Source organism: Vicia villosa, linkage group LG5 (assembly GCF_029867415.1).
Source record: "Vicia villosa cultivar HV-30 ecotype Madison, WI linkage group LG5, Vvil1.0, whole genome shotgun sequence".
NCBI classification, from domain to species: Eukaryota; Viridiplantae; Streptophyta; class Magnoliopsida; order Fabales; family Fabaceae; genus Vicia; species Vicia villosa.
This window is the reverse complement of record NC_081184.1, coordinates 136,640,776-136,656,452: the sequence shown is the minus strand read 5'-3', so window position 1 is coordinate 136,656,452 and position 15,677 is coordinate 136,640,776. Positions and strand designations below refer to the sequence as shown.

The 15,677-nt window shown below is 33.6% G+C and overlaps 1 protein-coding gene and 1 long non-coding RNA gene across 7 annotated transcripts; one reads left to right on the top strand and one right to left on the bottom strand.

Moving 5' to 3' along the window:
• The first annotated feature begins 4,543 nt into the window (after positions 1–4,543).
• LOC131607464 (uncharacterized) lies at positions 4,544–7,549 on the top strand. 6 transcript variants are annotated; one of them, XR_009285312.1, is made up of 6 exons: positions 4,544–4,836; positions 4,977–5,048; positions 5,132–5,738; positions 6,219–6,278; positions 6,475–6,814; positions 7,272–7,549. It is a non-coding gene; the product is annotated as an uncharacterized LOC131607464 (long non-coding RNA). The 6 variants fall into 6 exon arrangements; XR_009285310.1 differs by having other exon boundaries at positions 4,977–5,233; positions 5,351–5,738; XR_009285311.1 differs by having other exon boundaries at positions 4,977–5,477; positions 5,580–5,738.
• A 1,729-nt stretch (positions 7,550–9,278) lies between these two features.
• LOC131607462 (cytochrome P450 CYP82D47-like) lies at positions 9,279–11,901 on the bottom strand. The gene is made up of 2 exons (XM_058879464.1): positions 10,761–11,901; positions 9,279–10,244 (listed from the first exon to the last, which is right to left on the bottom strand). Exons 1-2 carry the CDS (start codon positions 11,712–11,714, stop codon positions 9,621–9,623), a joined length of 1,578 nt encoding a protein of 525 aa, XP_058735447.1. The 5' UTR covers positions 11,715–11,901; the 3' UTR covers positions 9,279–9,620.
• Between the last annotated feature and the right edge of the window lie 3,776 nt (positions 11,902–15,677).

Here is a 15,677-nt window from a genome sequence, read left to right as displayed (position 1 = left end):
AAATAATTTAGAGATAGGTTGCAAGGGAGGAAGGTGAGATATCTCATATTTTCTTGTGAGATATCTTTAAATAATGATCACTTAACTAGACACGATCAGGAGAGTTTTCCCACTTTGTCTCTTTCACACTCTGAAGATTCAAGTCCTTTTGTTGGATATACCAGTCATATGAGCAATTCACTTAAATTTTCTTGTGGATGAGGCTTAAGATATCTTCAAGTCATACACCACCATTAGAGGATATCACTAGTGATCATAAAACCCGAATTCTTTAGCTTGATTTAGAGGAATAGCTTGATCAACCATCGTGTGCATCTTTGACCATTTGTTTTAGCACTTGTTTGTATTCATGCATTGTTGTCATCAAGACCACTTTAAGAATTCTTACAACTTAAAGTGTTGTCATCATCAAAACCATGATATTATTAAGGCCAAACACATCTTGATTATCTTTGGGTTTTGATTACTTCATGTTTATACCCGGAGGTGTCAAACGATTGACACCCTTGACCAATTGATTGGTCCAATGCTGCGAATGGAAAATTTAGACAGAATGTTCATGTCAATCAATTGGTCCTTCCTAGTAATCAATTTTTTTCCCCTTGTCTCATGCCAATAAAACACTTGTTTGATGATCCTAAGCTATCATAGGGGTCTTATATCTTATACTATGATAGATATGCATTGATTTAACGATAATCGATCACATTCCATGAGAATGAAGGTGTTTTTACCTAGAATATTAATTAGGTTAAGACGATTAGTAAAATGAGTTTTGTAACTCAAAGTGAGGTACTGTCAGATACATAAGAAAGCTAACGTAGAGGACTATAACTTGAGAAGTTTCTATGAGTTTATTCCACTACACTTTTCCCGTTGAGTTTGGTTAACCCCACCATAGGATGATCAAACGTACGCTTACTATGTGTCATGTAAGTGGAATAGGTTAGGTTGAAGGGGGTGCGTGAAAGCTTGCCTAAGGTTTATTTAACAAGTTAATTGAAGAACTTTTGAGGAAAACATATATGAAATTCCAACTATCACTTGATTGGTTATGTTATACTATCATGTATTCTTATATTCCGATTATTGGTTGAAAGTTTGGCGAGGAACCTTTGTTCTGAAAGTCCTATTTAGCGAGGAACCTTTGTTCCTAAAGTGCTATTGGTGATGAGCTATTATGAGTGTTTACGAACCATATTGAGACGTGTTTGTGTGTTTATGAACCATTCTATGATTTATTTGGTTGTGTTGATTAATTGATAATTTATTAAAATCCATGATGATGAGTGAGGTTAAACCTAGGGTAATAGTTAGGTGAATGAAATAGAAAGATAACTTAGATTATGAAAATTGACTTAGATGGCGATATTCAGACGAGAAGATACAACGGTGTGTACTGTGGACGAGTAGTCGCTAGAATTGTAGTTTAGTCACGAAATAAGATGCTTTGTATGAAACATGAGTTGATGTTATGATATTGGTGAATATGATCACCTAGTGATTGATAAGTATAATCATGTTGTGAAAGATGGAACCACTACTACAATTAATACATTTCATGACAAAGCTTTCACCTCACCCAACAAAAAAGAGAGGTATAGTGCAAAGGCGCACCATGTTTTATTTGTTTTAAAAAAACCATATATTCCCTCGGTTTTTAATATAACCGATGGGAAAACAATTTAGTACGTGCTTCAAATCCTAACTAATGCATTTTATGTTTTTATTTCTTTATAAGTGGAACCTTTCTTTTTAGGGTTTAATATACTTCACCCTCTGCAAATATAGCGAGTTTCGGTTTGGCCCCCCTGAATGTTTTTTTTTTTACTAAAAGCCCCTTATAAAACAAAAAACTTGGATTTACCACACCCTTTTACCCTCTTTGCTGACTGGACATGACTTAATTGATGACGTGGCAAAATAATAATAATTTGTAGAATAATAATTGTAAAATAGATTTACCACACCCACAACAACAGCGCCCCTGTTACTTTCCAAATTCCTTCATCATGCATCCATGTGGAAGCATCAGCAACCACTGCATGATCTTCTTTCTTCGCATCTCTCTTCTTGTTAAGCATCTTCAGTCCACTTTGTGTTGGTTCCTTCTCTTTCATTGCTGCCCTCATCTTTACTTTTACGCCATCATCCAAACACATGGAAGCAAGGAGATATTTAGACCCTAAATAATTTCATAGATCACCATCCATCCTTCGATACTCCATCTCAGAACTTCTCCCTCTTCCATTCACGCCTCTGAATCATCATCACATCCTCACCAGAAACGAAGCTCAAAGATATGGATGCTTAATATTACCTTGTCTCTGACTATGTTCATTATTCAGTGTGATACAAAAACTATGAGTATGTTCTGGTAGTAGTTCAGCTAAGACATGGAACTTTGTAATTGAAAGATTTGGATATGTTGCAACTTCAGCTAGGTAATTATCCAGGAGCCTGCTGATATTGAATTTTCCAGGCAGCTGACATGGAACTTTTAAATGTGTTTTCTCAAAGCAAAATTCAAATATCTTCTCAGGCAGCTGTTTATGGGGTTGGTGTATGTGCTGAGTTTGGTGGATCTATTTTCAAACCCCTTGTTGGCATCTTCAACATCAACATCGTTTAACTGTCACAGTTTTTGTCTGTCCCCCAAATATGCATTCTGCAAGTACACAAGACTGCTCCTTCTTCAGTGATTCACAACTTTCCTTTTCCACATTTTGAGATTCCAAATTGCTTGAGAGAAGTTTCTTCAAGAAACGCGAACGATCACAAATATCATAGTTCAGATCACGCTCAGCCAATTCAATAACATAAGTCCAAATTTTTCTCCCAGCAAGAATTCCATTTCTTGGTTAAAAGCTTGAGATTCTTGGGTATTGTATGTTTGGCAAAGGTTCATAATGATATAGTGTAAAACAAGTTATGTGTAGGATTTACTTAGTTATTAATTATTAATTGGTTAATAGCAATACTTTTTTCATTCCTCTTATCTGTAAAGAGATTTTAACTTTTGCTTTTATTCTACTACGACACAGTTCAATTTTTGCTGCATTTGTTTTGATTCTACTTCTATTTGATTCTCCTTATGTCTTGATTTTGCTTGTTGTGCGTACCTTCAAGGCTTCAACCTTCGCAAGTGAACCATTGTCATGGTTTATAATTTTTGACAGATTTCCATTAATACAAGCTTTTTTTTTTTTAAATTGTTGCTCCTACTCTTTTTTTTTTATCAAACTATTTCGTAGCATGTTATTTATAAACACACTTTTATGAGGTATTATGGCACACTACTAGAAATACTAGTATTACCTGCGGAATTTCCTGCGGAAAATATTCCGCAGGTATTCCTGCGGATTTTCCTGGGACTTTACTAAATAAAATAGGTTTCCTGCGGATTCAAAAGTGGCAGCAAATTCTGCAGAAATACCTGCGGATTTTGCTGCGGAATATATATTTTAAACAAAATATCTAACAAAAATATAAATTCCGCAGGTAAATTCGCAGGAAACTTTCCTGCGGATTTTCCTGCGAATCTTTACTTTATAATAAAACCGAACTGTAACACCAAATCCGCAGGTAATTCCGCAGGTAAATTTCCTGCGAAATTACCTGCGATTTTATCATATTTCATTATTTATATTTATAAAAAAATTAATCAATATTTTTTCTATTTTATTAATTATTTTTATGGTTTTTTTTTATTTTAATTTTTAATTCCGATTTTTTCTAAGTTATTTATTATTTTTATAATATATATAATTTTTAATAAAATAAATAAATGATATGTAAATTTATATATATATATAATTCTCTCAACTTATCTATCTTATATTGGACCAAATAATCTATAACTTTAAAAATAACATAGTGAAACAAATATAATATATAATTTATTAAATTTTTTTACTAATGTCATTATATCTTTTATTATAAATTTTTTCTAAATTTTATTTTTAATCTCTTTTAATAAATATATATTTTGTGTTATAGAAAATTATATTTGTTCAATTGTTAATTATTATAAAAGTGTTAATTTTAAAAATCCTACTCTAATAATAATAAAAAATAAAAATAAATAATAATAATAATATAATAATAATAATAATAATAATATTAATAATAATAATAATAATGTGTTATATGAAATTATATTTAATCTCTTGCTAAAATATCAAATTTTATATAGAATTTTAAATTTATAAATTATTTTTAAATATTTTTAGTTGGAATTAAATAATAAATTTTAATATATATATATATATATATATATATATATATATATATATATATATATATTAAACGTGAAAAGAATATATTTTTTTTGTATTTTTTATTTTATTGATCAATAAGAAAATACTTATATATTTAATTTTTTATTTTGAATTAAAATAAATGATGACTTTTTAAATTTATCTATAGTTAATTTTATTTTATTTTACATTTTAGTAAAAAAAGAGTTTAATAAGCATATGAGTATAAGTATTAGAAGTATTATTATTATTATTTTTCTTAAACTATTTTATTTTATCATTTTTACCCTTAACATTTTCTCTTTCATTTTTCCAATATGCAAAAGGTGAACGCGCTCTGTCTTCTTCGTTCTCTCTGAAAACCCTAGCGCCGCCGTCGAACATCCTTCTGCCTCTCCCTCCGTCACCTCACCTCCAATCGAAGATAGGAGGTCATTTTTGTGCTCATCATCACGTGACCTTTAACTGGAACCAGTTGGATTTTTGTATTAGACAATGTCACTTCCAGCCACCCTCTCACTACCTCCGGCCGCCGCGACTCTAGACGATGAACGAGAGCCTTTTCTGCTCCGTTCATGTATTTTTCTTAATTCATATTTTTTTTCTCACAATTTTGGGAATTAATAGTTGATTTGTTAATGTTCTTTATGAGTACAAAGATTTAGATTTCACTGCAAGGATTTGAAAAATGGTAATTGATAAATGTGTTATTTGCAGATTTCAGCAAATAGCAAGAAAAGTTATGCAACCTGTTTTCACTAGCTAAGCCCTCCACCTCTTGCTTCTGAGGTTAGTGAAAAATCTTTGTGATGTTCCCAAAGAGAAAACTATGTTAATGGAGAAAAGCTCTAATGGTTCAATTGGTTCTCTAGGAGAGAAAGCTGTAGTGTTTTGTTTTCTCAGTGGACGGGATGCTAGATTTACTTGAAAAGTGTCTTAATTCAGTATAGAAAACTTGATGGAACAATGTTTTGGTAAGCTTGATTTATTGTCTTTCTCGTCTTTAATTTTACCTCATTTATGAGTCTGTTTTACATTGTAATTGGTTAGGTGTATTGCAATTCTTAAGCTTTTTTGTATTGTGTGTGAAGGAGTCAGCATCACGAAGTTGGATGCTATAATGAATTATCACTGACAGGATAATGTTGAATGTTCTGATACAAGTTGTGTGGTGCAGTGTTCGACGTCACTGATCCTGAAATGTTCTATACTAAGAAGGTAATGTTGAATATTTACCATTTGACATACAAAATTGAAACTTACTATATTTATATTTATCTGCTTGCCGCGATTCAAGTTCTTGTGTTACAATTGCGACAGATAGCAACTCGGTGGTATAGGGCACCTGAAGTTTTGTTTCATAACAGTCAATATTCAACTCCAATTGATATTTGGACCGTGGGCTCATCATATTGGGGATGGGGGAGAGTCTTGTTTTTGGGGTGACTGTTGAGTGGGTGGAGTCGAGCTTAAAATGAGGTTTGTTTTTAAATATTCTCTAGATCAAGTAATGTTTTTAAATGCCAAGTAATATTTGTAAAGCTCCTCATTAAATAGCTGGGAGTCAATACTAGTCTTCCCTATATGTTTCCTTAATAGTTTATAGAAATACAATCTACTGATTTACTGATAGATAGTATTCTGGAATATTTAACTGTTCTTGCTAAGGTTCTGGTTGAGAACAGAGAAACCGAATTATTATTTTAAGTTAAAAGTTGGAATGAAAATAAATGGTCTACATGTGTCAATTCTTGACACCAACATACTGAAATAATATGGAACCTTTATTATTATTTTAGTAAAAAATTACTCAATTAATACAAGAGCCTATATACTGCAAGTGTTGGTCAACTATGAAGGTGACTACTTAGTTTGCAAGGTTAATTTATTCCATAATTAATTAATACTAATACTAAAAAAACATGAAAGTTTATATATTTATCTTTGTTGAACATGCAGTTCAAGCTTTGATGAAAATTAAGAACTCTTTGATGGATCCTTACCAAATCTTCAAACTGTGTAAGTAACCAACCAATTATTTCTTTGATGAAAATTTCTTGCTGTCAGGCCATTCATTTAATATGGTTACTCACTTAGTGAGATGTTACTTTTGTTATTCTAAGGACTTGAATTATCACTGACAGGAAATGTGATAGTTTATTTTATCTGTAGCTTGTAACTCCAAGTACCAAGAGATTTATTGTTTCTTTTTCAGAGGTAAAACTTGTAGGTGTTCCGGAAATGAACTATACATCTGATGATCAGCCGAACCCCCGTGGTGAAATTTGTATTAGGGGTCCCATTATTTTTCAAGGATATTACAAAGATGAAGTTCAAACGTAACCACTTCGCTTGTTCTATGGTTCTTGTTAATTTGAGTTACCATGGCGTATTTACAGTGTTCCTGATTTTTGTTTATTTGAAAAACTAACTAAATTGTTGAAGATGTATGGTGATCGGGTGGAAAGTGGAGCGAGGAGGAGGTCTGTCAAGGAACGTCATGATGGGAGCATCAGTGTATCTACTTGGCAGCAACGCCAAGTCACCGGCAAGAGGTTTGCACTTTGGAGTTTTTATTCGTTCATGCTGTTAGTATAATGATTATACTTCGTTTAGTTGTTTAATATTTGCAATGTAATGTTAGATTTTTGTTCAGTTTTAGTAATCTCGGTGATAGATTAAAACACTTAGTATATGAGAGCTCAAGAAGAGAACTACCTTGTATATAGTTTGTAAATGCTGAAGAGAATGTTTCTGTATTATTAAATCTTGGCTGTTGATTGAACCCTTTACTGAGAACACTATGTCCTTATTATCATTATTTATTATTATTTTTTTAACTTTCTCATTCAATCCCAAAGGTAAACATTGTTATGAAATGAAATTAGCCTTCCACTTGGTTTCAGATCCTATCTTATATCCCCTTCCCCCATCTCTATATTTTCTTAAAGTTTAGAACTTTGTATTGTAGTTATCATATAGATTAAAATCAGTTGATTGTTGTCTTGGCAGGAACAAGAATGAAGAGGATGATTCCATTATGATGATGAAGGCTGCCCAATTCTCATCTCATTAAACTTGAATTCTATATACTCACTTAATGGAGTCTAGTGATCTTGTTTTAGGGATGCATGGAATTGGTGTTGAGATTGGTTACTTTGTTTTAAAGTCACTCTTTTTTACTATCTAATGTCCTGATGTTTATAATTTTGTAGAATTTTTATAGTAACTTGTTCTATGAATTTGTCTTATATAAATTCAAAAATTTTAAATTAAAATTATCTTTTTATCTTATGGTTATCTTAATGTTTCAAAAATATTTAAATTTTTTTTAATTTGAGACAGAAAGTACCTGCGGATTTATCTGCGGAATGTTTCCTGCGGATTTACCTGCGGAATTACCTGCGGAATTTCCTGCCGAAAATATTACCCACGAAGGTTTTAGCTGGGGACGTAAAACCGCAGGAAAATCCGCAGGTAACGTGTTTCCTGCGGAAATTCAGCTGAGTTCCGCAGGTAAATCCGCAGGTAATTTGAGTATTTCTAGTAGTGGCACTGGAATGTATTATGCATAGTTAACTAGATTCATTTTTAAATTTTCTTGCATTATGATTACTTTGTTTGCAAACTAAATTCTAATAGTAGCTCCTCTCATTAAATTTGCTGCACAATTTGTATGCATGCAAAGTGAGGGATTAGAAGATCCGGTGCATTCTAGTTTCTACAGTGATGACGGATTTTGTATGCGTGTAGGATCTGCCTCGGTAATGTGTGGTTCACGATAAGAGGTTGGTCGGAAGGTGGCAGCGGTGTGGTGGTGCGACTGGAGGGCGATGCTGAACGCAAGCGGAGGACGGTGTCCAGCGGATTTATGGCGAACATGTTGTTGCCTTGCTTCAATCTTCTTATGAATGGCTTTCATGGAAAGAAAAAAATAGAAAAAATATTGTTATTATTTTGTTACAGGTTTTATAAACATGGAATTTGGTTTTGGTTTGAAAGAGTTGGTGATAATATGGTTTTGATGGTTTTGGGTGAATGTATGAGATTAATGGTTTTTTTATGGTTTGATTTTGGCTGAGAATGAATTTGGATAAGTTTCTTTGGATGTGCATGCAAAGTGAGGGAAGAAAAACATGTATTGTTTATGTTTGATTTTGGAGAAGTTTCTTTGGATGTGCATGAATTCTCAGCCAAAATGAACTCCCATTGTTGTGTTTGTGTGCATGCAAAGTGAGGGAAGAAAAATTAAATCTGCCACATCATCAATTAAGTCAAAGCCCAGTCAGCAAATGTGGTAAAAGGGTTTGGTAAATTCAGGTTTTGGGTTTTATAAGGGGCCTTTGCTAAAAAAAAACATTCAAGGGGGCCAAACCGAAACTCGCTATATTGGCAGGGGGTGAAGTATATTAAACCCTTCTTTTTATTTTATTTTTTATTTGTAAACTAAATGATCTATCCCTTCGGTTCTCGTAACACCGAGGGATAAAATAATCTGATTTTACTATAAAAGCACTCGTTAAAAATATTTTTCCATAATCCTAACTTATATGTAGCCGCCCTAAACTCGTACACATCATTCTTTGGGATGGATTGCAAGACAGAAAAAATCTTAAATGTTCTTTGTTCTTCTATCTTCAACAAAAAAAAATTCCGCCCTTCAATCTATCTCACATAATGGTGTTGATGTTGCTGTTGTATTTTTGGAATAACCTTCATATGTTGTCAACTAAAAAAAAAAAATAACAATACTTTCTTTGGTTGACAACATTGAGAAATTTATTCCTAAATATGGTGTAATTCTTTCACCATTTTTTTCTTTAAACTTATTACCTCGTTTTTTTTCTAAAACTGAGGGGTTTCCTCATTTTATTTTATTTTTCTATTTAAAAAATAAAATACATTTTCTCCCGGTTTTTTAACAAAACCGATGGGTTTTGTTACACAACTACAATAACAAATCTTTATCCTACATTAATAACAGAACAACGCTCAAGACAGTTCTAAAACTTCAATTCACAACAAAATATCTATATTCATCACTATATATTTTGTTCTCTTTCTTGTGAAAGCATTTTCCATAAAAACATTTGCTCAAGATAATAAAATCTTAGAACTTAAAGAAGGTTGAAAAAATTTCCTATGATATACTAACACCCAAGTGAAAAGAAAGTTAGATGTAAAACCAAATGAAATGCAAATGAAACTGAATCTGAATTATATTTAAAAGCTTATGCATTTATACATCTGTGTAAAAATTTGTATGATAATTGACATTGACCCCACTTAGTCAAATTTGTATGATAAATACCATTGCCGGAGATGCTCTCGCCCTTACTCCTTATGTCTGAATCATTAAGTTTAACTAAAAGCTTGGGGTGACAAACGTGGAGTGAGAATGACTTGGAGAGGAGAGGCTTTGATGTTGGTTATTCCACTTTGTTCAGCCATATCAACTAGTCCTTCATCAGAATTCACTATGTCAAAACCATGCAACAAAGTAGCAAGTGTTATTTGCATTAATTGAAGACCAAATGAAATTCCAGGACATATTCTTCTACCCGCATCAAACGGAATCAACTCAAAATGTTGGCCCTTGACATCAACATCTTTGTGTCTTGCAAGGAATCTCTCTGGACGAAACTCCAACGGATTAGAATATAACATAGGATCTCGTTGAAGTTTCGAGAGGTTGGTTAGGAGATGCGTGCCCGCTGGCACATGGTATCCACCAACAATACAATCTTCAATGGACTCATGAGGCAAACTTAGTGGTGAAGGTGGGTACAAACGCAATGTTTCCTTAATAATAGCTTGGAGATACTCTAACTTATTCAAATCTGATTCCATTATCATCTTTTCTCTACCAGTTTGTGTATCTAATTCTTGAATGGCTTTGTTTAGAACTTCACGGTTGTTAAGAAGTAAAGATAAAGTCCAAGTTAATGTTCCTGCTGTAGTGTCTGTACCTGCTAGAATTAGTGTCTGCAAAATACGTGCAATAATCTTTATATTTTATACTTGGTATGTATTGGAATGCCCATCAACTTGATCAAAATAATATTTAAAAAACTTTAAAATCATTGTTTAAAAAAAAATTATAATTTTTTTTAGTGACTATAGTTTTAGTGACTATAGCTTTTTACATTTGAAGTAAATAAAATATACTAATTTGAGAGTTTTAAAATAGCATAAATATTTGTCAATAATTGTTAAACTCTTAGTTGTGTTTTAAAGAAAATATTAAATGTTTCTACTTTTATAAATACTATTTTTGAGAAAAAATAAATATTCATTTCATTGCATAAAGATGAAATGAAAAATGAAATAAATTTCTAAATTTGGAAAATGCCAATACACAAAAAGTCACCCTCTACTATTCTTGAGAAAGCATAAAGACAACATGGAAAAAACAATAAGGTGGCGCTATCATTTTTGTTTGTTTATGTCATCTTAAAATTTACTATAATTATCCAAAGTCAATGATAGCAAGTGACGTACCAGACAAGTAGCTTTGACTGTAGTATCAGAATCTCGACCGTCCAAATCTTGATCGTCAATGGTGGAAAGAAGAACGTCCATGAAGTCAAGTTCGCCGCCGGCAGGTTTCCGATCACGTTTATGCTGATCGAGACAAACACGAACAAACTCATCCAATTCCTTTGCAATTTTCTTCATTTCCTTCTCTTTTCCATCTAAATCTAACCATCTCAAATACGGGATCGCATCAGATACAACAAACGAACCGCTCAGATCGAAGAAATCTCTCAGAGTTTTTCTTATCCGTCGATTCTCTTCCTCGTCAACATCGAACCGTTTCCCCACTACCATTCTAAACATAACGTTTATCGCTATGTCACCAAACCATTTTTTCATTTCCGTAATTACCCTTTCAGAAGTTTCCTTGTTATTCTTCATCTTTATCCAAAAGTTATAACTCTCTTTCATTGCTATCTTCACTTCAGATTCCATCACGTGTTTAAGCATATCTATTCGTTGTGCGGAGAGGACATGGACGGTGGCGATTTTACGTACTGTGCGCCAGTAAAAACCATAGGGACTGAAACCTATCATGGAAAAGTTATACCCCATAACTTCAAAGGCTAGAGATTTGGGACGTGAAGCAAAAGCTTTGTCGTTTACGGTGAAACACTGTTTGGCCATTTCGTAACTGCTTACTACTAAAGTTCGATGAACACCCAAACGTAAGGTGAAGATGGGTCCGTATTTATCGGCTAATTTTCCCAAGGTGACATGTGGTGGTTGAGAGCCGCCTAGAAGGTGGAGGTGGCCGATTAAAGGCCATGCTCCGCCGGCTTCTGGTGGTGGTGTCTTTTTAGCTGCTGCAGTATTAATATGGCTTCTACGTAGCCAAAAGAGAAGGAAGAGAAACAGCAGCGTGGCGCATGTTGTAACAGCCAGGGCTTGTAGTGAAAGTATATTATTCATATCCATGGTGTTATGATATGAACTTCTCTGTGTCTATTGATATTATAAACCGGGAGTATAATAAACACTTGTCAAAGGAGATAGTAGAAGGGGTTACCTAAAAAGGCTCAAATATTAATATAAAATTTTAAATGCACATTAGCAAGATTAATTTTTTCTGGGTAGCATGACATACACTTGGCAAAGGAGCACAACCACAAGTTTGTTAAAAAATGTGGTCGTTTATATTAGAATCTTATGTTTTTATGTTCAATACAAACTTCAACTTTATAAATTTCTGTTAATATATAAAGATAGTTTACCAAATTTTATTATTAAAAAGCTATGCAAAAAAAATAAAAACTGTTTAATATAATTTTAATATTTTATTTCTGAGTAACGTCTAATATATATATATGCATAATATTTATCTTTACTACTTGATTTTACAAAACGGTCGTGGTCGCGTTAACTCTAATATGTTTAATAATAAGATTTTTTTAAGGCAAATATAATATATAAATGAAAACAAAATAGATATTAACGGCCAATGTATACAGAGATTGTCACTAAAAAACGGCACAAGAAGTGTCAATCCATACTATAACCACCAAAACAACAACAAACAATAAAAAGGCACAAAGAACCAACAAAACCGAACCACCAAAACACGAGGGGTGCCAACCAGAGAGAACAAGGAATCAAAATCCAGACAAAACTAGATCTCTTCAACAAAGGACACCGATAAAACAAAAACCAACAAGAACACGTTTAAAGGGAGGCTGAAGCCACTCACCCTGCTATTGGCTCAGAAATAAGATAAGGTTCTCAAGGCAAACTGAGAAAGTACAAGAGTTCCTCATTGTCCTTCCAAGAAAGTGTTTCCAAGCAAAAATAATACTCATGCGTTCCATGTCTTTTGATGTCACCAAAGAACTAGAGAAAATGATATCATTCCTAGATTTCCAAATTGACCAGACCACGACATGTCAAATCATCAACAATCCCCCTCTAGTCCTATGTCATACATTTAGAGGAGTAAACATCTGGAAAAGAGTCAAGACATCCCTAGGTCAAGCAACACACTGTTTACCCTGTACTTTGGTAAACAAGCGTTAGTCTTTCAAAACAAAGATATTTGGTTACACAAAGGATCGACTAGATTGATCCTAGGACGACATGTTTAGTTTAGTAATCTATATCTTTCGAATATTCATTTTCTCAAATGTTAAGGTCAATTTGTAAGTAATTGTAACACTATGCGAAGTAAATACAGAAAAGTAAAGAGACTTCGAATTAAATGTAAAAGGAATTAAAAGAACTTTATTAAAGATAAATTGAAAATTGAATAAAACTTGGTGAATCATTCGTACATTCTCAGAAAACTCTTTTATCGGTAAACGTTGGTACTTCGAGTGATATTGAGTACTCGTACATAATTTGAACACACTAAATCCTAACGCTAAGATTCTAATTTATACTAATTCGACCATAACGGTCCTTTCCTAACAGAGTGCCACGTTCGATGTTTGCATGGCTTTCGAATCCTCAGACCTCCATGCGTCCTTTTGGATAAGATTAGTCTATTGAATTTGAAAACTACTTCCTTTCGAAGCGCCAAATCAACCAACATGACCGTAGAAGTATTTCTCTTTGAAGTTTCAAATATCTTAAGTCTCATTTATTCACAAAAATAAGACTTTTCGCCAATACTAAGCAAAAATTAGACTACCCATGAGCCCGTCAGTCGAAATCTTCATGCAATAACCTTATATTTCTTTTCGAACTAACTTTCTTTTAACATTCGTCATTTTAACTTAGTATTTCTATATCGTCGAAATTTCAGGCTAACACACCAGCCCAACCACCTAAAATTCCTATACCACAAAGAGGAAGTGACCTCACAAGTCACAAAGAGATAAGTAGACGATTCAAAACTGAGAACAAAAAGGGCAGGAGTAAGTTCCCAAGGTCAATTGGATTTCTCTCTTAAGTAAGTTATTTATAGTAAGAACGTGATCCCTTAGAAGTTGCCAAGAGAAAACTATAATTTTAGAGGGGGCCTAACTAACCCAAATAGAAGGAAGAACTAAGTCAAAGGAAGGAACCCGGAGGTTCGAGGGAAGTTGGCGGGAGATAAGAATAGAGTAAGCAGAGGACACGAAATAAAAGTCATCACTCGAAGCACGCCAACGCCACACATCACTCTCCAACAAAGGTTTAGAACTGATAATCATAGACCTGAAGGTCACTAAAGAGAGTCACCTCATATTCAAAGACAAAAGATCTCCACCACTTAAGGTCCCAAGTCTAGAGAATAATCTAGGGAATCTGAGCTGAAGGGAATGTTTCCTACCCAAGGATCATCCTAAAAGGAGGTAATAAGGCCAGAGCCAACTTTCAAGGATAACTCATCCCTGAGCCATTCAGAGGTATCATTAGTTTTACCTCCAAGAAGAGAGACTCCTATCCACCAAAATGAAACCCGATGCAGAGTAGAGACTCTCCCACCCAAGATGGATGACACAAGGATTGCCCCATGCCTGGCTATGAAGATATCATGCCAAATACCACACGCACCATAAATAAGATGCCACCTCCACGTACCCAAAAAGGTCAAGTTATCCAACCGAAATCACGAACCCCAAGGCCCACATTCTTCTTAGTCTTCCAGACATCAACCTACTTGACCCAGGAAATTTTAGACTCCCTTTTAATTCCTCCCTAAAGAAACCTTTTCTGGATCTCCATTATCTTCTTCCAAACCTTGATTGGCATCTTTAAAAAAGATAAGAAGAAGATAAGGATATCATTAAGAACATAATTTAGAAGGAGCACTCTCCCACCCAGAGTAACATACCTATGCTTCCAAGAAAGGAGCCTACTAGATATAAGATTAACTAGAGGTTCCCACATAGACGCAAGGCGGGGCTCTACTACAAAACGTGTATACAACAATGTTAAAGTCACCACGGTTCTTTCAAACACCATGGTGACATCTCTAAACTCATGCGCTATTATTATTATTATTATTATTTTTTGATTAAAAATTGTTAGGATATAATAATGGTTGATGAATGCGCCATGGTGATACAATCAAGCTTTAATGGGTTCGAACCTGAGCGCCCTCAAATATTTTATTCCTTTTACATAAATCCGCGCCTTTTCCTTTTTATTTATTTTTAAATAAAAATAAAAGGGACATCACTATGGTTGTTTTATGCAACCGTGGTGATATATTTTATTTTTTTACTTAATATTTTTAAATGGTTAAACACTGGCGATTCTTTATGAAATTTCCTTATGCAAATAATATATTATCATGATTAACAGTATTGACCGATGTGGTATCTTTATAAAAATTATTCACTTTTAGCTAGCTTGTCTCTTCAGTGTCTATTTTTCCACTGAAAAGAGAAACAAGACTAAACAACCCCAACGTTCAATAATGTGAAATGATACACGACTTTAACCTTAACATCATCGTTCAGTGTTTATCGTTCCTCATTTTTCCCTTTGTTCATTGTGTATTTGTCATTTTTGTCAACATCGTCGAAGAGGTTGACAACACCAACATGACCGCCAACATCGAGGGAGGAAGAATACACCAACACCTTGTTAGAACAAGATTTGGGTCTGCAATATATCTTCGAGTTTTAATGATAACAATGAGTAAGTTTGTATGAACAATTTTGGCACTCTAATGTTTGTTGCTTTGAGCTTTTTACAAAAAGGTTCTGAATCTGATGAAAGGCGTGGCCAATACATCAGTAGATACCAAGTTCCGCATCTGCACTACACAAGTTCTGATGAACAGTAGCAAAAGGTACTGAAGACCAAGTGTTGAAGACTCTGAAGACGTGGTTCTGAAGACTCTGAAAACTTGAAGTTCTGAAGACCCAAAAGCTTTTTTTTCTTCCAACTTATGTTGTCAGCCTCTAAAGTTCAAGAAGAATAGAAGATAACGTTATGTATTATGAGGTACAAAGT

What these genes read in the sequence shown, in the direction of transcription:
- LOC131607462 (XM_058879464.1), bottom strand. Translation starts at nt 11,714, where the DNA reads ATGGATATGAATAATATACTTTCACTACAAGCCCTGGCTGTTACAACA. An exon ending in CAGTCAAAGCTACTTGTCTG is followed by an intron (nt 10,245 to 10,760) that starts GTACGTCACTTG and finishes CGTATTTTGCAG; the next exon opens with ACACTAATTCTAGCAGGTAC.